The following is a 23952-nucleotide window of genomic DNA, read 5'->3' on the forward strand; positions in this document are numbered from 1 at the left end:
ATGAAATAAATAAGGAATTGAATTGGTAGAATGTAACCTATAAGTTGTGCAGGGGTAAAAATTTAAACTTGTTTAGATGTGGCTGTAAATAGGCTAGTTTGGCCAGATTATGATAGAAGATGACAATTTCAGTGCAATTTAGCAGAGAAAAAGAAGAAAAACTAAAAATATTTCAAAATCACTGTTTTGGGTGTATTTTTTTTCAAAAAATGCATATTTATTGACTAAATATTGGTATGTTTTAGGTGTCAGGGGTGAGTTTGGGTATATTTTACAGTAACAGTGTGTGATTTGAGAGCAGTTTATGGTAAAACGTGATCAAATATGGCAAAAAAAAAGCTCAAGCAAGGAAAAGTGGTCAAAAATGATGTCGCGACAGCTTTTTTCCAGGAAATTTGGCGCGCTAGCATACGTTACTGAAAAAGCCATAAAACCTTGAAAATTGATTGTATCAAACTGAAACTGGTATTTTTTTCATGCATTTAGGTTACTGGTACAATTTAAGTGAAAATAACACATTTTGAGTATGAAAAATGTTTCTTTAAGGACGGATTACACCAAACCGGAAGTGACTACTCAGTGTTACATGTGAAGTAGTCCAAAATGTAGTTCCATGCTATGGATGAAATCTGGTATAATGAGTGACATGAGGAGGTGACAGTTAAATTTTTGGCTTATGTTTATTGCTTATAGTATTGAGAATAGATCTAGACCATTTTCATTGGTAAAACGTGATAAAATATGGCAAAAATAAGTTCAAGCAAGGAAAAGTGGTCAAAAATGATGTCGCGACAGCTTTTTTCCAGGAAATTTGGCGCGCTAGCATACGTTACTGAAAAAGCCATAAAACCTTGAAAATTGATTGTATCAAACTGAAACTGGTATTTTTTTCATGCATTTAGGTTACTGGTACAATTTAAGTGAAAATAACACATTTTGAGTATGAAAAATGTTTCTTTAAGGACGGATTACACCAAACCGGAAGTGACTACTCAGTGTTACATGTGAAGTAGTCCAAAATGTAGTTCCATGCTATGGATGAAATCTGGTATAATGAGTGACATGAGGAGGTGACAGTTAAATTTTTGGCTTATGTTTATTGCTTATAGTATTGAGAATTGATCTAGACCATTTTCATTGTAAATTTCTTGGAATAAGTTTTATTCTTTGCGAAAAATGTCTACCTACGCGTAACTGCTGAACGGCTGTTTTCATGGGGGCATTTTTAGAGGGTGATGTTTCTCAGAACAGATTATTTTTCTTACATTCAACATAACATATCAATATTTTTCTATTTTTGATAAGAAGACATGTTATACTAAATGACCATATATGGTTTTCATATCATTGAAATGCTCTAAAGTGCTGAAAATGAGGTCTGAATGTTTTGTTATTAATATGAAATAAAAAAGGAATTGAATTGGTAGAATGTAACATACATCATCTAAAAAGTTATGCCCCATTTTAGAGTTGTGGGGGAGTTTCGTATTTGGCCCGGGTACGTTTTCTAAATAAATCATGCAGTTGTATTTTAAACGCATATATATTCCATTGGTTATTTATGATGATTATTAAACTAAGGATTTCCGAGAAAAAGTACAATATAATTGAATATTCTAGCTCCTTAGAGACGGTCGGGTCTAAAACTTACCTAAGGTATTGATCAAAAGTCGGTAAAAAGGCACGCATCAATCTAGATTCATCTGAGTACATGTAAATTATTACAAGATACCGTTCTTGCAACAAATGCATGCTATAGAATTATAGAACATATTAAGATCATTGTAATAGTGATATCAGGCGTGCAACTAGGCCTTTTTTGCCTCAAATCTAAAAGTAAACCTTAAGTAAGGTCTCAACTCAAATGTAAAACTTAAACTTTAAGTGAGGTATAAAGTTTCTCATCTTTCTGCACTAAGCACTAAAGTTAGGTATAGACGCTTCGGTTGGCCGCAGCGCAAAATTTTCGCTGTTATTCTATATTTCGAATGTGTCATTTTTATGTACCACACACTTTATGTACCAGCACTTTATGTACCACTTTGGACACCTTGTGTACCACATATATGATATATATTGGATGATCATTTTTGTTTTGATCTGATGAAAATGTTATATTTTATGTTACTTTAAATGCTTTTTTACTAAAATTACATGTTAATTGTCATAATTAATAAGGTAAAATTAAATGCACATAGAAATGTTAACAACATTCTATGGACTTAAGCTAATTAAATCAAAGTTGTTTTCACAGGTAATTATCACATATTGACAGTGCTTACACAATGAGATACAATTACTATATAATATATAGGTGGTACACTAAGTGTCAAAGTGGTACATAAAGTGTCTGGTACATAAGGTGTCGCACCCTGATTTCTCCATCCGCTTGATGCCTAATCATTGATATTTTATATCATTTACTGACTACTCCAACGTAATCCGACGTACTTGTCAATGATACTTTTATCCACCAACTGTTATATGAAAAAAGTACCGTTTATGAGTTTTCTCCAAAAAGCTTAATTAAGACAAATATAGCTAACAAGTACAATGATTATTCATTCACTAATCTTAATTAAAAGAACAAATTTTATTGAAGTTGTCAAATTAAAATATTGTATAAAGAGATTACTGATTTTCTACCTCAATGATAGAACAATTCTTTTACGCTTATCACTGATTATTATCAGTATAAAACATTAGGGGGTAAAGATCTTATCATCAATGACTGCAATAAACATAATAAAAAGCGCCGCAGTTGGCCGCAGAAATGGCCGCAAATTTGGCCGCACGGCCGCAGAATAGGGATGTCCCTGTGAAGATGACAACGCAGTTAGAAATATATTCGTCGATGATTTATAAACAGAAGCCGCGATGGAGAAAACATTTCTGGTAATTTTATTGTATTTTTGTAAAAATTTAGGAAACATTTTATGCGAATCGAAGCGCCAGAGGCAAGAATTATCAAGAAAAAATAACCTGGGACATTCCTGTCTTATGATATTGACCAGAGCGCTGGAATAAACAAATCATGATTTTTCGTGGCATTGTATTCGGATAATTCATATCCGAATCACAGCGAAAAAGAAACTAACAAACACAGTCTTTGAATAGATATTGTGCACTGTCTTAATGTGAGATATTTAGTACTCACCAGAGCTCTTATAAAACACAGCCCATTTAAATAGCTTGTGTCACTCTTTAACATGGCAAATTCTACATTCTGCTTTCTTAAAGGAAGTGGCTAGGGGTTTGATCTGTTTGTCTTTCTGAAATTGTGTCATTCATATCTCAAAAAGTATAGGACCAAGTCATCAAACGTCACAGGATTGTTGTTCAGTGTATGTAGTTGTGCACCAGGAATCTTAATTAATTTAGATCTCATACAGCCAGACCAGAGTTATAGCCCTTGACTTGGTCAAAATATGCATGAAAAGGGCCAAAGTTTGTGATGCATGTATCTAAAAAATACTTGACCCAGTATTATTGAACATTACATGAATATTATTCAGCATGTGAAGTTTTGCACCTGGGGTTTGCTAGAGATATCACTCAGCCTTGGCAGAGTTATGGTCCTTGACTAAGTCAAAAATATGCATATAAAGGCATAAAAGTTGTGTGGCACATATCAGCCTAAGGTAATGAATCATCATGGGAATATTGTTCAGCATGTGAAGTTGTGCACCTTGCAGGGCTTCCGATAAGCGGCATCCCGGCGTAAAATACGCCAAAAAATATGATCCATACGCCAATACACAATGTCAGAGGCGTACAAAGGACTTCCAATATTTTCAAAGGACGACAAAATCAATATACTATGACGTAACTTCACTCGAATGATGTGATTAGCTCTGCCCCGTAACTAATCAAAGCGGTTTAACTCTTGATTGACAGCCTCGTAAAAACTGCCGGCATTGTTTGAAGTGTGAGACTAGTGTGAAAGCAGCAGGGATTTTTTTTCCTTCTTTATAAAGTACCCCTAAAAGGACCTTTTCCCAATTGAAAAATGCAATCTTTTTTCCCAATTATCATCCAAAAATTTCCCAAATGACCAAATTAAGTTTACATTTTGATGATTGCTGAAGGAAAACTTAGTTACATTGACATTCACCATGATTTAACCATTCAAACAGTTTGTTTGATGATATTTACATGGAATTAAAGGAAGAAGCATTCTAAATGATGTTATTAATTAACTATAAAAATTCCCAATCTGGGTAAAAACCCCGCTATTTTTCCCAATTTATCCGGTACCGGACCTTTTCCCAAAAGGGCAAAAAAAATCACTGAAGCATCGTGTTTGATACAGACCCTCTGTAAATGTAAACCGTTATAAATCCAGATCAGTTGACATGTTTAGAAGGCGCTAATTGCCGACAATAAAACATTACGTGCATTTGGCTCGGATTAAGTTGATGAAACAAGCTCCGAAGTCGGAAGACAAAGTAACTAATCGTGGAAAATTTATCGATAATTTCAGCACCAAAAAAACCTCAGCAAGTAATTATATTCTTCTAGCAAATGACATTTCACATCCAGTTTAAATTAAAACATTTTTTTCCGATTGGTAATAAATTTGCTACTTACTTTGGATTTTCGTAAATGATAAATCCTACTTTCACTGTATTTTTTAGAGAAAAAAAACAAAAACAAAAAAAAACCCATTCAATTTGTTTTCTATTAAGAACTGATATCTCTGACACATTTTGATGAATAGCTTGAAACAAACCAAGCACATGGCAGCTGAACGTCAGCAAAATTTTCTTTGATGTAGGATGGAGGTTAACTGGTTGGGTATTGCCAGGTGAATGACTTAATTTGACATAATTCTACTCCAAGTAAAATGTACTTGAGATTTTTTAAAGTGGATTTTCATTATGTAGCTGAACAACAGTAAGTCTGTTGATTTTAATAAAAATGCTGACTGATGCTATATGTGTAATGAAACAAGAAAATATTTTTTTTTGTAAAATAAAATATTTTCTAATCAGTCTAGTGGTCCTTTTCTCTAAATTCTATTACTTTACACATTGTTGTGAACCAAATAGATATGACGATGATAGTAATGATGATGATGATATTGAAGGTCATTGAACAAAGTGATACTACGTCGGACTCCAAGAACATTTAAGAGGGACTCCAAAATCTGAATGTTAGGCAGTCCTGACTCCATGAAATTGAATCCTACTGGAAGCCCTGACCTTGGATTTAGTTCTGGGTTTCTTTCAGTCAGACCAGAATTATGGCCCTTAATTGTCAAAAATATGCATAAATGGGATACAAGTTTGTGTCGTAAGTATCTCAAAAACATTTGACTTAGAGTCATAAAACATTGGAAGTGGCTATTCCTACGGTCCCTTAAGAACAGCCTGACAGGCTATTCCTACGGCTGTCCCGTAAGAATAGTGAAATAGCCTGCAGGTGGCTATTCCTACGGCTCTAAAGACAGTTTTGTAAGTCCATCTTGTAATGCATTGTGCTGTATTAATTCAACTGGTATATTTTCCAACAAATTGTTTACTTTTCAGTATCACATCCAGAGGAAGTGAGTTCGAATATAGGAAAAGGCTAATTTATGTCTAATGGGCAATATGGTTGTCATCACATAGAGTGTATTAGTTACAGAAAGTGTTTGAAATTCGTTATAGTTGAATAACAGTTTTCAACTCTATCCAAATGATATTCAAAACATGATGTAAACTTAAAATAATGACATATTTATTACTCACACTATTATCATTACATTCATTGAATTCATTGATTTGTTGCTAAATATATCTATACATATATATCATTTTGATGACAACAATATTACACATAGACATAAATTAGCCTTTTCCATTATTCGAAATCCCTTCCTGTTCTCTCCATGTGATACTGAAAAGGAAGCAATTTGTCCGAAAATATACCATTTGAATTAATTCAGTACAATGCAATTCAAGATGGACATACAAAACTGTCTTTAGAGCCATAGGAATAGCCACCTGCGGGCTATTTCACTATTCTTACAGGAGAGCCATAGGAATAGCCTGTGAGGCTATTCTTACGAGACCGTAGGAATAGCCACTTCCTAAAACAGAGGATTGTAATATAGCATGTGAAGTTGCGCACCTTGTGTTGTTTGGGATTTCACTCAACTAGTCCAAATAATTAGACGTGAAAAAGTTGTCATTTGACGTTCAACAGTCAATATTCTGACATTTTACATTTTTACTATCAAAGCCTTTTTCGACTGACATAACATAGAAAGTAAAAAATGTAAAATATCAATTAAAATGCACTTATAAAGTGATATGAGTTATGTCAGGTCTTATATTTAGGACTATCACTCAACCAGACTGGAGTTATGATTCTTGACTTGGTGAAAAATACACATAAAGTGCATAAAAGTTTGTATTGCACGTATGTGTAACCAGGCTATAAAATCAGCCAAATTCTTTCATAAAATTTTAATGATAAATTAAAATTTTATTATTTTAATTTCAAATCTTGTGAATTTAAGTAAAAATTATTCAAAATTGATTTTTCTATTTTGTAACATTATTTGCTTGGACATGTGTTACTTAACTTATTATTTTCCTGCTTAAACATGTCAGAAATTTTTACTTTATCACTTTCTAAACACTTTTGATTATAAAACAGATTTTGCTTTTAGCACTTTGCATTAGGTGCTTTTGTTAACAAACACCTTGGCTTCCTTGGCTGATTAAGTGTGAAGCCCAGGCATGTTCTTAAGTAAACTTCTAAATTCTTAAGTAAATGATTTCACCTTTTTGTTACAATAATTTTCATTGGTTTAAATATAAAATTACTTTTAAATTTTTATTGGCTAATATGGTTACCCTGGGATTGTCCTTGGAAACATATAATTTGTTTTCCAACTAAAAATCAGTCTTCTTTGTAATTTCGAACAAGCAACATCGCTAAACTAAATTGACAGTATAGAATACAATTTCGGTGCTTGTCTTGGATGTGTTTATCTTTAACTTATTTTGAACATAGAACTTTGATAACATTTGGAATACTGGACTATACTAGAATCTTGGAATACATTACATAAACTACACATTGGTGTCCATCACAAAATAAAAGAATTAATTACTGAACTGAAACATGGAGTTTATCATTTGTGCAACCATACAGGGGCAATGACCCCACTCCAAAATATCTGTTGACTGATCGGTCTTCGGTGGTCAGTTACCACTTGAGCATAATTTCCCCCCACAACTATTTGGAGCTGCCGAACCGACGGTCACAGATTTGTGGTGAGAGAATCCGAAGTACGATCATTACATATGAGAAATGGACTAAACTTTGAAGAAGAATTACAACAACTTGTGAAAGTGCTATTGTGGACTTGAATGTCAAAATCAGAAGAAAACAAAAAGTGCTGAAAGTAAACTCGGGGATCAAAATGCTAATAAAATAAACTGCAACAGACAATCCTAGAATTGTTAATGTAATTGAGGGATCAGAGCTAATTAAAGCAGATATTTCATAAACACTAAAAACAAACCACCATAACCTAAAATTAGGAACCTACTGAAGTCAGGGACTGACCGCATTTGAGCTGTTACTTGAAGAGAAGAGCCGTCATCCAGAAGAAGACCAGAAGAAGCCAGAAAACAACAGATATGATGTGATAAACATCAAGACAATTGAAAATTCTTAAAGTGCTATATTTTGGTAAGTGAAATTTCAACATTTAGTGCTATATTGTTTCTCGTGTATTTGAAACAGTTGTTGTTAACCAATTGATTTGTTACTTTATTCTATTCAGAACAGCTTTTGCACAATTTCATCTACTTTTGTTGTATTTTCATGGTAGATAGTAGAAAATTTGAACACATTTAATCAAAGTTTTTCATTAAATTGTTGTTTCCAAGCTATATTCACAAATTTTCAGTAAAATTTATTTAATAATCTCTACTTTGAGTACACATTTTTGCAAGTGCTGGAAAAATTCTATATTTTGTACAGTTTCGAACTTGATTACAAGTTTTACAATTAAACTTAAATGTTTAAAGCAAACTTAACCTAAAGTTGAGTATTTTCACTTACCATTATTTCAACTAGTTCAACAATTATAACTTATTTCACTAGACTAAGTAAATTTTTGTAAAGATATATATTTTTTCCATTGTATTAGTATTTAGACTTTAAGTGCTCTAGATAAAATGGCTTCTTATAAGGCTCCTTGGCAGTGCTCTAAACAAACCTGTGCTAACATTACCAATGATTGTGAGGTCAAACCCACTATTTCTTTAGTTTCTTCTCTAGATCAAAACTGTAGGGCGTATATTCAAATTGATTCAAAACAGTACCAAACACTCTTTGATTCTGGTGCTGGTATTTCTTGTATAAGTGAGCACATTGTTAAGAAATTTTCTAAAGACCCTCAGTATGACCCTGCCCAAATTGCTCATATTTATGGTGTATGTGGTGAGATCCATTCAGTGCTAGGAACCATCACTCTTTCTTTCCTTATTGATGGTTTCCCTTTTCAACACACTTTCCATGTCTTCTCAACACTCCATGAACCAGTCATTCTTGGAAGAGATTTTATGAAGAAAGAAGGATTCCAGCTGAATTTCCAATCTAACTTTATAACAATTAACAAGGAAAACACTAACCAAATCACTATCTCTTTAATTTCACCAGATCTTGCTAAAACTGATTTTGGTAAAACACTTACGTCACATGTCATACCTTCACACTCAGAATTTATCCTTCCCTTAAAAACTAACAAATTTAAGGATGGTGAGACTGTGCTGTGTGAGCCGCCAAAGAATCTAATAAAAGATGAACTGGCAGGAGGCAAATGTCTTTCTACAGTTGTGGATGGAAAAATACAGTACCGTCTCATGAATCCAACTGCTCTTCCCGTCTTTTTAAAATCTAATGCTAGAGTTTCTGTTCTTTCTGAAATTAACTGTGCTAATGTCACGCAAGTTACTGATCTTCCTACTTCTGAAAATTCTGAAGCTCCTGCATCTGTTAATTCTATTCATACCGACACACTAACTGATGAGCACTATATTGAAATTGCAGAAGATCTTGGAATCAGCCTTAATGACTCTGATCTCACCTCTGACCAGAAGAGAAGACTCTTAATATTCATTGGTAAAAACAGAAAGTCTTTTGCAAAGGACTTCTCTGAATTAGGTCTCACAAATCTATTCTCCCACAGAATTGAAACCGGAAATGCTAAGCCCATTAAGAAAGCTCCCTACAGACAAAGTCCTGATATGCGCCGTGAAACTGAGCGGCAGGTCAAAGAAATGCTTGACCATGGTTTCATTGAAGAGTCTGATTCGCCATGGAATAGCCCTGTGGTGCTTGTTAAGAAAAAGAATGGCGAATATCGCTTTACTATAGATTACCGCGATTTGAATAAGACCACGGAACCATTGTCTTTTCCAATTCCCATATATCTGACGTCTTTGATACCATTGCTGATGCTAAGGCTGAAATTTTCTCTGTTCTTGACCTTAAGAGTGGTTTTTGGCAAGTACCACTTGATCCAGAAACTGCTCACAAGGCCGCTTTTGTCACTCATCAATCTGTTTACACTTGGACTCGTTTACCTTTTGGCTTAATGAACTCTCCTATCACCTTTCAAAATCTAATGTGCAAAGTTCTGAAACATCTTAACGGGAAAAATTGCTCTTGTTTACATCGACGACATTCTTGTCTTTTCTCACAACTTTGAAGAACACCTCGATCACTTATCTCAAGTCTTTTCTAATCTCAGCTCAGCAAATCTCACTCTTCAGCCAGCAAAATGCAAATTTGCAACCCATGAGATTGAATATCTTGGGCATATCATCTCAAAACATGGTATCAAAGTCAACCCAGATAAAACAAAAGCCATTGATGAGTATCCACCTCCCAAAAATGTGAAACAAGTCAAATCTTTTCTCGGTATGACTTCATACTACAGGAAATTCATTAAATCTTATGCCAAAATTGCAAATCCCCTATCAGCACTTCTTAAAAAGGACTCTAAATTCAAATGGACACCTGAATGTGAAAATGCATTTAAGACTTTAAAGAAAGCTCTTTCTTCTCCGCCTATTCTAGCCTTCCCTAGATTTGATAGACCATTTATTCTAGCAACAGACAGTTCTGATCATTCCATTGGTTACGTATTGTCACAATTGGATGATAATGGTCTTGAACATCCTATTTCATACGGCGGAAGAACACTACATGGCCATGAGTTAAGATGGCACATCACAGATAAGGAGGGGTTGGCACTGGTAGAAGCTGTGAAACATTTCAGACCCTACCTTGCCAACAACTTCTTTACAGTGTACACAGATAACGTTTCTGTGAAGTGGTTGAAGCACATTAAGAACTGCCAAGGACGTCTCGGTAGATGGGCTCTGACACTTCAGGGCTACAACTTCGAGATCGTTCACAAGGCTTCTAGTGCTAATGGAAATGCAGATGGACTCTCGCGTCGCCTCTACCATGAAGCGAATGAGAAAAGTGGCAAGGAACAAAGTGACCCAAGTGAACTGGTCTGTACGGTCTCAGACACCAAGTCTAGAGAACTGGCAGCTGTGACACTTGTTTACAGTCACGACAATGTTCCCACTCCATCTGTAGCTCCAGCCACTGCCTGCACTGAGACAGCACCAAACAAAGAAGACTCCCAAACACAACAGAAAATGGAAGACCCTATTACACAAAACATGGACCTGATATTTCTACAAAGGGATGATGAATTTTACAGAAACATTTTCAATTATAAATTAAAACAGGAACTCCCAGACGAACCTAAGAAAGCAAAACAGGTAGTAGCTGAGGCAGAACAGTATGAACTTTCTGAACATGGTGTTTTACTACACTTATATACACCTAGGACAAAAGGCGTTCCTATGGACCAGAAACTCATTACACAGGTGTGTGTCCCATCTATTCTGCGTGATGATGTTTTGAAATCATATCACGACAGTCTAGCCGGTGGCATGCACCAGGGGTTTGAGCGCACATATGCTGCACTCAGACAAAAATATTATTGGCCCACCATGTTCACTGACTGCCAAAAATATATACAGTCATGTAACCAATGTCAGCAGGTGAAGAGGGACATACATGGCAAACCACCACCCCTTCAACCTATGCCTGTTTGTTGACCTTTTTCATAGATGGCACATTGACATTTTAGGAGGCCTTCCAACAACAAAGGACAAATACAAATATGTACTTCTTGTAGTGGATAGCTACTCTAAATGGTGCGAAGCTTTTCCACTTCGCACACAAGAGGCTACTGAAGTGGCAGCCATTCTCTTCAAAGAGGTCATATGCCGCTATGGAGCCCCTAATGTCCTTGTGTCTGACAGAGGTCAGCAGTTCCTTTCGCAGCTTGTCAAGGCACTCTGTGAACTTTTCCAAATTACACGGTTCTACACAAGTTCTTACAGACCATTACTTAATGGATCTGTGGAGCGAATGAACAGTGTAATCCTTCAGTCTCTTCGCCTTTACTGTAAGGGACAGCAGGATGATTGGCCAGAACTTCTTCCTTCGATTATGATGGCATATCGCATGACTCCTGCTACCCAGTCAACTCAACATTCTCCTTTCTTCTTACTTTTTGGCCGTGAGATGCGTCTGCCTATAGACACAGCCCTCACTCCCAAAACTACTCTTTCTGCTTCTTTCAAGACTCATCTTTCCCAGATTCTGCATAACCTTGACATTGCCAGGAAAATAGCTGCAGAAAACATTAAACTTGCACAGGACAAGTATAAGGAACAATATGACAAAAGGTCTCAAGAACCCAAATACAGGCCAGCTGACAGAGTATGGTTATTTTGCACAAAGGTTCCTCCAGGTATGGCCCCTACATTGCATAAGAAATGGGTTGGACCATATTACATTGTGTTTAATGGTCCACACAATACATACAAGCTGAGGCGCTGTAGTGATAACAAGGAAGTCAAAGTGCTTGTTAACGCCACTCGCCTCAAGTCCTACCATGACCCTGAGTCCAGGCCAACAAATCCACCTGAAGGGTATGAACATCTGGAAGAACCTTTGAATGCTGAAGAACTACCTACTGATGATCACACACACACAGACACCAACACATCTAATGCACAGGACAAAGGTAAACGACCAGCAAATCCTAAATCAAAAGCAAAGGTCAAACGGTCAAAATCATCAAACAGTCAAGTCACAAACGACACTAATCACAATCAGCAACAACTTGCACAAACACAGCAACAGTCACAACAACAGGAAACACTATCGCAACCTCATGATTCCAGTCATACACAAGAAGATCCTCAGCAAACAACATCAAACATGCAACTACTACAACACCACAAACAGCACAAACATCCACAACAGCACAAACACCAACACACAAATTTTCAGCAGAGGACATAGAAAAAATCATTACATCAAAACGCAGCAAGGATACTCTCTACTACAGAATCAAATGGAAGGCTCCAAACAAACCCAGCACCTGGGAATATGCATCTTCCATCCCTGATGTCTACATTAGAGAGTACCACATCAACAAAACTATGAGTGGAAAGAAACGAAAACGTCCTCTGTTGAAGCAACACAGATTCTTTGACAGACTGCCCACTCCAATACACCTTATTAAACCTGTAAAGAACACTGTTGTAGGATACTGTGAAACCTATGACTTATCCAACCAAGAAATCTATTCTATCTATGGCAACAATCAGCTTGCTCGTAGAGGTGTACCTTTCAGAATATCAGAACGAAAAGAATTACTTCAGCCATATCTAAACTCACTGTTTGACGGCCTACAAGAAACAGACCATGAATTGTGGCAGAGCAAAACAGCTTTGTTGGATGATGGAAAAACAGCCGAAGCCAAAATGATCAGAGCTGTCATGACGAATGATGAATCAGATCCCTTGATTCAACATACTTCAAGGTCTATCTCTCTGACTCTCGTGAGCCAGTATGGCTTCCATTTTCTCAAGCCCCCATCAAGTGTGTTAGACAGTTTTTGTTTAGAATGGCAGCCAAGATCAAGCAGCCTGGTAAAATTTTCAAATCAAACAAAGGTTCTAAATAATAATTCAGGTTTTATGCATAGTAAATAATGTATATTTTTGCAAGTTGAACTGTACTCTACTGTCAAGGTATAGTTTGATAGTTGTTTCCAACACAAAGTAAACTACGTCTAATTTTTGACAATAACAGTACTATTTTATGATAAGGGCAGATGTTTTTTAGAAAAGTTAATGATATTTTCTCCAAGATATGTAAACATCTTAATAAATTTAAATTTTTACAATGTCTAATTTTACCATCTACCAAAAGGTAAATGAGCAATGCTGTTCTGATAGAATAAATAGGTTTCTCTGCAGTTAAAATGAAGTGCAACTGTTTCAATGTGCATGAGGCAATGTCCCACTAAATGTTCTAATTTCACTTTACCAAGATAGATATTATTAATATGGACAAAGAACACTATACCATGGGCTTCCAAATATTAAAGTGTCAATGAACACAAGTGAAAATATATAAAGCTGAAGAACAGTGAACAATACTTGAATCTTCATCTTCAGTTAGTGCAGGAGGACCAAAATTATGTTACAAATGGATACTGGAAGTCACTCACTGCCAATACACTACAAATATTTCAAACTATTATAATTATGTTATTTGAAGCAAAAATAACAAAATGTAATTACACTATACTTATTGTGAAGACAACTTTAAGTTTTATGTCATACTTGCTGTCTCTCACAAATCAAAATGTTCAATACTGAAATTGTATAATTATGCAGTCATGAATTTATAAGATATTACATAGTGAACTAAAAGATTCACTCATCTATACTAACTGTGGCTGAACAATTACTGTTCCATGACATACTTGCATCAGTCCACAACATGAAGTTACAAAACCAACATTATAATGCCAATGTGCATACTACACAAAATTGAAACATTATATATGACTGCCAATGAGCAGATAACCATACTTCAGTGGTAGATTATTATTAATGTTTTATATTATACTTAGAATCTATCCACAACTAGACAAGTTGCAAAAGCAATCATACAACGTAACTGAATTAATGTTACAATGTTACTTTAGTGATTCCAAAATCACATGGCTATTCAGTGTCAAGTTTTATGCCATATTTGCGATAAAGCCACTATCTATAGACAATTCTGTGTATATGGAGGCTACAATAAACATTATTGTTGTTTTACTTTTTAACTTCAATATTTTTGCATTTTACTGTTGTCCTTTTGACAATTGCAACATTTTCTATAATATATCACTAGTTATCACCATGATACAAGTCATTTTATAGAAAATTTGAAGTTAACTTGTTTTCCTTCATGTGCATACCATACTTACCTTCAATTAAAGAGCTCTATTTTATGATATTAATGCATGTAATCTAAAAAACAAAAAAAAAACAAAGAAAAACAAACACTTTATATAAAAATAATATACATACAGATGAATGAATGTGCAAATTAAGACTGGCCAGTCGCTGTGTAAATCCTGAAGATACGTGTGTGTGTTGCCACTGTATAAATGAATTGTATGTTTATTATTGTCTTTATTCATATTTGTATGCAAATTTGTTACAGCATATAACATGCTATTTGTTATTGTTACATTTGTTATGTTGTAAGTTTTATGATTGAGGACAATCATTTTTTTTCAAGAAGGGGTAATGTGTAACCAGGCTATAAAATCAGCCAAATTCTTTCATAAAATTTTAATGATAAATTAAAATTTTATTATTTTAATTTCAAATCTTGTGAATTTAAGTAAAAATTATTCAAAATTGATTTTTCTATTTTGTAACATTATTTGCTTGGACATGTGTTACTTAACTTATTATTTTCCTGCTTAAACATGTCAGAAATTTTTACTTTATCACTTTCTAAACACTTTTGATTATAAAACAGATTTTGCTTTTAGCACTTTGCATTAGGTGCTTTTGTTAACAAACACCTTGGCTTCCTTGGCTGATTAAGTGTGAAGCCCAGGCATGTTCTTAAGTAAACTTCTAAATTCTTAAGTAAATGATTTCACCTTTTTGTTACAATAATTTTCATTGGTTTAAATATAAAATTACTTTTAAATTTTTATTGGCTAATATGGTTACCCTGGAGATTGTCCTTGGAAACATATAATTTGTTTTCCAACTAAAAATCAGTCTTCTTTGTAATTTCGAACAAGCAACATCGCTAAACTAAATTGACAGTATAGAATACAATTTCGGTGCTTGTCTTGGATGTGTTTATCTTTAACTTATTTTGAACATAGAACTTTGATAACATTTGGAATACTGGACTATACTAGAATCTTGGAATACATTACATAAACTACACATTGGTGTCCATCACAAAATAAAAGAATTAATTACTGAACTGAAACATGGAGTTTATCATTTGTGCAACCATACAGGGGCAATGACCCCACTCCAAAATATCTGTTGACTGATCGGTCTTCGGTGGTCAGTTACCACTTGAGCATAATTTCCCCGCAACCACCTGGAGCTGCCGAACCGACGGTCACATATGGGGCCTAGACCAAAAAAGTGGTTATTTTTTTGAAGCCACCACTCTCACATTTCCAAAAGACAAACTTAAATAGATAATTATAAATTAACATGCTTTTTATGTTCAAACCGTATTACTTTGAATCTCTTCCAAATTTCCATTCAAAATTTATGGTCCCACCAAGTTCAGAAATTAGCCAAAAAATGGTCATTTTTAAATAAGTGTGACATGAATTTTTGTTTTAATACTTAACTTTAGTTTTAAGCTCACCTGAGCATGAAGTGCACAAGGTGAGCTTTTGTGAACGCTGTGTCCGACATTCGTCTTCCATCATCAACAATTTGACTGTTAACACTCTAGAGGTCACAATTTTGGCCCAGTCTTAATGAAACTTTGTCAAAATGTTACCCTCAATAAAATCTTGGATGCATTTGATATTGGGTCATCTGGGGTAAAAAACTAGGCCACCAGGTCAGATCAAAGGAAAAGCTTGTTAACACTCTAGGGGCTACATTTATGACTGTATCTTCATGACACTTGGTCAGAATGTTAATTTTGATGATCTTTAGGTCAGGTTGGGTCATGTGGGGTCAAAAACTAGGTCACCAGGTCAAATCAAAGGAAAAGCTAGTTAACATTCTAGAGGCCACATTTATGACAGTATCTCTATTGAACTTGGTCAGAATGTTAATCTTGATGGTCTTTAGGGCAAGTACAAATCTAGGTCATATGGGGTCAAAAACTAGGTCACCAGGTCAAATCAAAGGAAAAGCTAGTTAACACTCTAGAAGCCACATTTATGACCATATCTTTATTAAACTTGGTCAGAATGTTAATCTTGAAGATCTTTAAGCCAGGTTCAAATATGGGTCATGTTGGGTCAAAAACTAGGTCACCAGGTCAAATCTAAGGAAAAGCTAGTTAACACTAGAGAGGCCACATTTATGACCCAATCTTCATGAAACTTGGTCAAAATGTTAATCTTGATGATCTTTAAGCCAAGTTTAAATATGGATCATGTTGGGTCAAAAACTAGGTCACCAGGTTAAATCAAAGGAAAAGCTAGTTAACACTCTAGAGGCCACATTTATGACCATATCTTAATGAAACTTGGTCAGAATGTTAATCTTGATGATCTTTAGATCAAGAATAAATCTGGTTCAAGTGGGATCAAAAACTAGGTCACCAGGTCAAATCAAAGGAAAAGCTTGTTAACACTCTAGAGGCCACATTTATGATCGTATCTCTATGAAACTTGGTCAGAATGTTAGTCTTGAAGATCTTTAAGTCAAGTTCAAATCTGGGTCATGTGGGGTCAAAATCAAGGTCACCAGGTCAAATCAAAGGAAAAGCTAGTTAACACTCAAGAGGCCACATTTATGACTGTATCTTCATGACACTTGGTCAGAATGTTAATCTTGATGATCTTTAGGTCAAGTTCTTATCTTGGTCATGTTGGGTCAAAAACAAGGTCAACAGGTCAAATCAAAGGAAAAGCTAGTTAACACTCTAGAGGCCACATTTATGACCATATCTTAATGAAACTTGGTCAGAATGTTAATCTTGAGGATTTTTAGGTCAAGTTCCAATCTTGGTCAGGTGGGGTCAAAAACTAGGTCATCAGGTCACTTGTTAACACTCTAGAGACCTTATTTTTAACCTTGAAACTCATGAGAATTGATCAGAATGTTTGTCTTGACCTCTAGCTCAAGTTTGAATCTTGGTCATGTGGGGTCAAAAACTAGATTACCAGGTCAAATAAAAGGAAAATCTTGTTAACACTCTGGAGGTCACATTTATGACTATCTTTGAAACTTGGTCAGAAAGTTAATCTTGATGATCTTTAGGTCAGTTTGGAATCTGGGTCATGTGGGGTCAACATTTTCTACTTAATCTTCATAAAACTTTTTTAAAATGCAGTGTTCATTTTAGGCTGCGCATTGGCGCGTATTTTACCATATTGGCGCATAAATGTTTTCCCTATAGCGCCCATTATGCGCACACTTTTTCAGAAAACAAAATATTCAATCCGTTTACGAATAGCCATATGCGCCAACTTCCAGAAGTTGTGAATCAAATACGACTCTTCCAATGATGTAACGCATTGGTTGGTGTTAGAATAGTAGCAAGTCTCCGGTCACCTAACAACAGACAGCTTTCAATGTTGCTATGCAATGGCGGACAAAAACACAGTTGCAATTCGAAGAAAAAAGAAATACAATTCTATGTTTTTCTCTAAAGGTCCAAAAACAGCAGACGACGGAGAACAAATTTCCAAGGAAAGATGCCATGTCCGAGACCGCTAGATTGCTCAAAAGCATAACCACTAAGCCAGAATCAGGCGACAAACATTCATTTCGTAGTAAATGGCTGTCGGACTTTCCGTGGTTAGGTTTCAATAACGATAAAAATATTATGACTTGCAATTACGTTTTAAGAACAGTGAACGTAATACTTTGAACTCCATGTAAGAAAAGTGTTAAATATACAGCCTTTCATTTCAAGTAAATCAAGTTTTTCTTTCATGGCCCCTGTTTTTTTTCAGATGTCCCCAACTTTTTGCCGCCATGGGGCCCTTTGACTCCCACTTAAAAAATTTCTGGAATGAACACTGAAAATGTTTGTCACTATGAAATCAAGGCCAACTTAGATTCTAACTTATCAGGGGTAAGAATTACGTCAGATGAGCGATACAGGGCCTTCAGGGCCCTCTTGTCTATATTTTAACAACATTTTTACTGAAAATAAAAGGTAACAGCTGAAAATGTACTCATTCTCTGGAAGGTAAATGAAAACCACAATCAGCTATTCCAAACAGTTTTATTAGCTCGACTATTCGAAGAATAGGGGAGCTATCCTACTCGCCCCGGCGTCGGCGTGAGTGTGAGCGTGAGCGTTAGCATCACACAAAATGTTTGCGTACCACCCCAAATATTTTCAAAGTCCATTGAGATATTGCTTTCATATTTTGCATGCTTGTTTACCATCATGACCCCAGTCTGTAAAATGGAGGAGGCAACTCTATCAAGCATTTTGACTGAATTATGGCCCCTTCTCGACTTAGAATAAATGTTCAAGTTTGCGTACCACCCCAAATATTTTCAAAGTCCATTGAGATATTGCTTTCATATTTTGCATACTTGTTGACTATCATGACCCCAGTCTGTAAAATGGAGGAGGCAACTCTATCAAGCATTTTGACTGAATTATGGCCCCTTTTCGACTTAGAATAAATGTTCAAGTTTGCGTACCACCCCAAATATTTTCAAAGTCCATTGAGATATTGCTTTCATATTTTGCATACTTATTTACCATCATGACCCCAGTCTGTAAAAAGGAGGAGGCAACTGTATCAAGCATTTTGACTGAATTATGGCCCCTTTTCGACTTAGAAATATGCTTATTGTAATGTTAAAGTTTTACTCATTGCTTATATTATACTATCAAGCACTGAGAATAGTCGAGCCGCTGTCCACTGACAGCTCTTGTTTTAGTCCCCGTTTTACTGCAGTCTAGGTGAAATGAAGCCAAAAATACAAAAGATGCCATTTTTGGTCTTAAAGGGCATCTTTTTAAAACAAAGGTGTTTAAGACTCAACAAAAGTGGTTTTCAAATAGTGCAAACATTGATTTTGAATAGTAATTTTATCAGTTACCTTGCTCTTTGCATGTTATGTTGCCATGTGTATTTTTAACATCCTAACATTTTTTCCAAACCATAACGGTGGCATGCCTTACTTGTCCTATAAGCGTTTTTATGCCGAACAGAGATGCATAAAATGTACTCTTGACCAGGATCATTTCCCTATGATGTTGGTAGTCATTTTGTAATTCACCAGAGCATAGCTGTTTGGTGAATTATGGTCTTGAGGTGATCTCAAACAAATGTCGCAACCATAATGGTTCTTGTCCCAACCATAACGGTCATGATCGTTTAGCCCACAGAATGTCTGCTTGAATTTAATTAAAGCTACTGTTGCTTCTGTTTGATACATTCAAGCATATTCTATCAATTATTTTACTTCTACAGACAGGGACTTGCACAAAAGTTATAATGATGCCTATAAATTCAGGCAGGCAACTAGATGAAATATTTTCATGTTAAAATTTTATTTTCAGACAAAAAAGTGGACCATACATTGTGCAACCATTCTTTTATATCATTTAGACAGTAAAATTTGATATAATGTAAGGTGAATATTGACTTGTGATAAAAAATTAGCAAAATATGCATTTGTTCCAACTATAATGGTAAACTCTCCTTTCATTTTAAGCTGTTTAACTTCCATTGTTGCAATAACATATTTCTAGCATGTTTGAATCTATATTGTGTCATATTGCTTTATATATGGTTTGGACAAAAATGTGTATTTTTCATTACCATTGGACTTAAAAAGCAGTTTTTGGGGGGGTATTATTTTCATGAAATACTAGAAATGAAAGCATGACCTATAGAATCACCCCAAAACACATCAAATATAGACCTATATATAAGTATTTAGGTACTTAACCCTTTGCCTGCTGGCGGCAGTAATTCTGCCTTTGCGACCAGTGCAGACCATGATCAGCCTGCACATCCGTGCAGTCTGATCATGGTCTGCACTGTTCGCTATTCAGTCAGTAAATTTTCAGTAAACACCCCTTCGAATAATAAATGGTATTGCCCAGATTGAATGATGGACCAGTCCATTATAGAAATTAAGCAGGCTAAGGGTTAAACTGTTGAAACTCATCATGGTTTAACACTATTTGGAAAAGAATGACCGCAATGACTTATGTAATTAGGGGGTTTGCCCCAATCATAATGGTTATCTATAATAAATCACTGCTATAGTTAATAGACCTATGTCAGAGAAGCAATTCTGCGAGCATGTAGCATAGATGTAAAGGCTTAGCCTAATAAAACTTTTCAGTCCCTATTTAAAATTACCAAGTTTTCAAAACAAAACAAAACTTTTGGTTGCTATTATGCCCAATTTTAAGGTGATACTTAGCTGGATTTTGATATTTTCTTTAAGTTTTTCAAAATCATACTAAAACTGTGTCATATTATCAAGAAATAGTTACGACTCGAAATAGGACTGTATGTTTGTATTTATTTTCACAGGAGTAAATGTTAGAATGTAAGTAAAACTGATATGTGTGATATTTTCATTGATTTTCTAACACTTTATCACAAGTTCTTTCCAAAAGTAACAGACGTATCTATCAAAACCCTTACATTTTTGAAAGTACAAAGTAAACTGCACAAACTGAACAGAAGCTCAGTTTGAACAGATCAACATTTTTTTTTGACAAAATGTCACATTTGATTTTGCTCTAGGCCATATCCTAAAAGCTATTTCACTTAAAGAGTCATGAAATCATGTAGGAATATTATCCAGCATGTGACCCTGAGTTTTTTTTTTTTTTTTTTGAAACTTCTATTCATCAAACTTTGTCTCAGCGCAACAGCAACAATGACATTGGAAGGCTTTTAATGAAAAATAGTACAATAGTTTCATAGAAAATACATAATTTATAAATAAACTTGGTTATCTGACACCTAGAGAACCCCAAGTTGACAAACTAGGCATCCAGTAATAGGACAGCTAGTATGCAAGCTACTGAGGTGTCCAGTTATCATACGGCTAGACACTTCCTTGTAGGCAGTGGCTAGAGGTTCAGTAAGGATTCTGCCTGAACTATGCCCCTTTTACTTAGAATTTAAGACTAATTTTGATGCATTTTCACTATATATCATTCTTATTGACTTAGAGCTAAAGGGAAGTAACCTCTTTTTTTTTTAACTTTTGTACTGAGTTACTTCCCTAGCCTGGGAAGCCGTTGATAATATTTGTGCTTTGTCAGAAGAAATAATACTGTAAACCTAGAATTGTTTTTGCGCTTTTTAAATTAGCGCCTTTCGCGGGTAGTATATTTCTGTGAAATTAAATAGCCGCGAAAAACTCTGTTCTAACAAAAACGCGAAATATTCTAGCTTCAGCTTATATAGATCGCTATAAAATGGTTTTGTGCTTACACATACCTGGATATTAATCATTCATATTCTAGCACCGTAATTGTATAACATGAGTGCATAAATCCACATTATTTCAATTGATTTACAATTTACTTATTTATGAAGCAACAGCATTTTCAATATCGATCCGTAAGACAAACAGGGGATAAAACAAAAACAATATGCATCTATCGAACGACATAAACATGCAATTTGCAGTCGGCAGCCAATATATTATTTGTAAGTAAAATATTGTGTCTGTTTCTATAAAGTGTGGATTAATCGCCTATTTAAATGACAAACAAATGACAGTGTAATAACAGCAATTTACTGACTGTCAATAATTGGAGGTGTGAATAACCGTTGATATGGATGAAAAGGATTAGGGTGCATTTATAATTGAAGGATACAATAAAACTGAATGTTTTCGAGAATACTATAAATGCAACTATGCAGTGATACTTACCTTATAATACTAAATATGTTCACTTGCGACTTCATATTCGCGGGATTCGCGATTGATATGATTCCGCAAAGATTTGTATCCGCAAAAATGTTCATGTTTTGGAAAACGCGAAATATAGTATCCGCGAACATTTCTAGGTTTACAGTACATCATATCTATGCATTAAAGATCCGACATAATATGTTCTAAAATATTAGTGTTAATTGGCATTCATCGAGCTTCTGATATTATCAACGCCTGGGGAAATCTGAAGGAGTTTCCATGTCACTACTGATTATCAATTTTTTATAATTAGCCTAATTAACATGTGGTCATATTTGCGCTTGTTTGAAACGAAAACGAGGCAACTCTGTCGAAAATTCAGCAATTTTCATGGTCACTAGGTCTGCATTTAACATCTTGATGTCTATGACGCAAACTTAAGTTTACTGACATATCTAAAAGTTATTACAACTTGCTGGAAAAGCTATGGGAGGTAAAAACTGGTATTTATCTATGGGCCAGAAAGGTTCGGAAACCTTTGGAAGTATACCATTCCGATCTGTCTTTTCCGTGAGAATTCCGTTTCTATTTTTAGCCATGGATTATTGCTTTTAGAAGTTATCGTTCTTTATCAGACACCCACATATTGTGGCGCTGCGGTCGGAAAACAGGTTTCCCCAGGCTGTCAATTTGCAGGTAGAAAAAAGTTAGAAATTGTCAGACTGGATTCCTAGGCTATTACTTCCCCTTAAATTCCATGAATTAGTGTATTTTTGGAAATTCTATTTTTAGATTTTCAATATTTTAGGTATTTTTCTATTTTTGTGCCCCCCCCCCCCCCCCCCCCCCCCCCCCCCCCCTCCACCCCGCTATGAGTGGTGGGGGCATATAGATTTGGTCTTGTCCGTCCGTCCGAAGTTCATGACACGCCTAGCTCAAAAAGTATTTGATATAAATTGATGAAATCTTGCATGAGTCTTTATCATGATATGAACTTGCGCACCTCCTATTTTTCGTGTGGCTCCGCCCCCTATTTTCAGAGTTATGGCCCCTGAAATAGTCAAAAATGCACATTTTCACCTTGTGACACACCTAGCTCAAAAAGTATTTGATATAGATTCATGAAACCTTGCACGAGTCTTAATCATGATATGAACTTGCGCACCTCCTATTTTTCATCTGGCTCCGCCCCCTATTTTCAGCGTTATGGCCCCTGAAATAGTCAAAAATGCACATTTTCACCTTGTGACATGCCTAGCTCAAAAAGTATTTTATATAGATTCATGAAACCTTGCATGAGTCTTAATCATGATATGAACTTGCGCACCTCCATTTTTTTATTTGGGTCCGCCCCCAATTTTTAGAGTCATGGCCCCTGAAATAGTAAAGAATGCACATTTTCACCTTGTGACGCACCTAGCTCAAAAAGTATTTAATATAAATGGTTGAAAACTTGCATAAGTCTTTCTCATGATATACACTTGCACACCTCTCATTTTTTGGCTGGCTTCACCCCCTATTTTTAAAGTTATGGCCCCTGAAATAGTAAAAAATGCACTTTTTCACCTAATTATGTGCCTAGCTCAAAAAGTATTAGATGTAAATTCAGGAAACCTTGCTGGACTCTTTATCGTCATGTGACCTTGCACACTTGGCATTCTTCTTGAGAATCTTAGTTATGGCCCTTGAAATAGCCAAAATAATGGATTTTTTGTTTTGATGCTCATAGCTTAAAAAGTATAAGGCCTAGAATAATGAATCCTTTTCATAAAATGTTTGTTGAGGCTATACCCCATTAAGACTGCAAACATTTGAATTATTGCCCCTTATTTGTGACAAATGTACCAGTGTGGGGGGTGGGGGGGGGCACACCCTGTGTCCTACAGACACATTCTTTATTATTAGTCTTATGTAAAAAGTAAAAACATCTATCTGTGGTAACAGAAGGGAGGCATATTAGTTTTCAACT

The 23952-nt window shown here is 35.3% G+C and overlaps 1 protein-coding gene across 2 annotated transcripts in view; it reads left to right on the forward strand.

The window, feature by feature from the left end:
• LOC123533696 (inactive peptidyl-prolyl cis-trans isomerase FKBP6-like) overlaps positions 1–23952 on the forward strand; it is a 54117-nt gene that overhangs the window by 6952 nt on the left and 23213 nt on the right. The window contains exon 1 of one of the 2 annotated variants that reach the window (XM_045315477.2): positions 2819–2895. The exons of the other annotated variant lie outside the window; for it this stretch is intronic. Coding sequence (XP_045171412.2) covers positions 2878–2895 — 18 coding nt within the window. The 5' untranslated portion in view covers positions 2819–2877. Of the gene's footprint in view, positions 1–2818; positions 2896–23952 lie in introns of those variants that run through there. 2 annotated transcript variants of the gene reach the window in all.

This window comes from Mercenaria mercenaria, chromosome 12, assembly GCF_021730395.1.
Source record: "Mercenaria mercenaria strain notata chromosome 12, MADL_Memer_1, whole genome shotgun sequence".
Taxonomy (NCBI): Eukaryota; Metazoa; Mollusca; class Bivalvia; order Venerida; family Veneridae; genus Mercenaria; species Mercenaria mercenaria.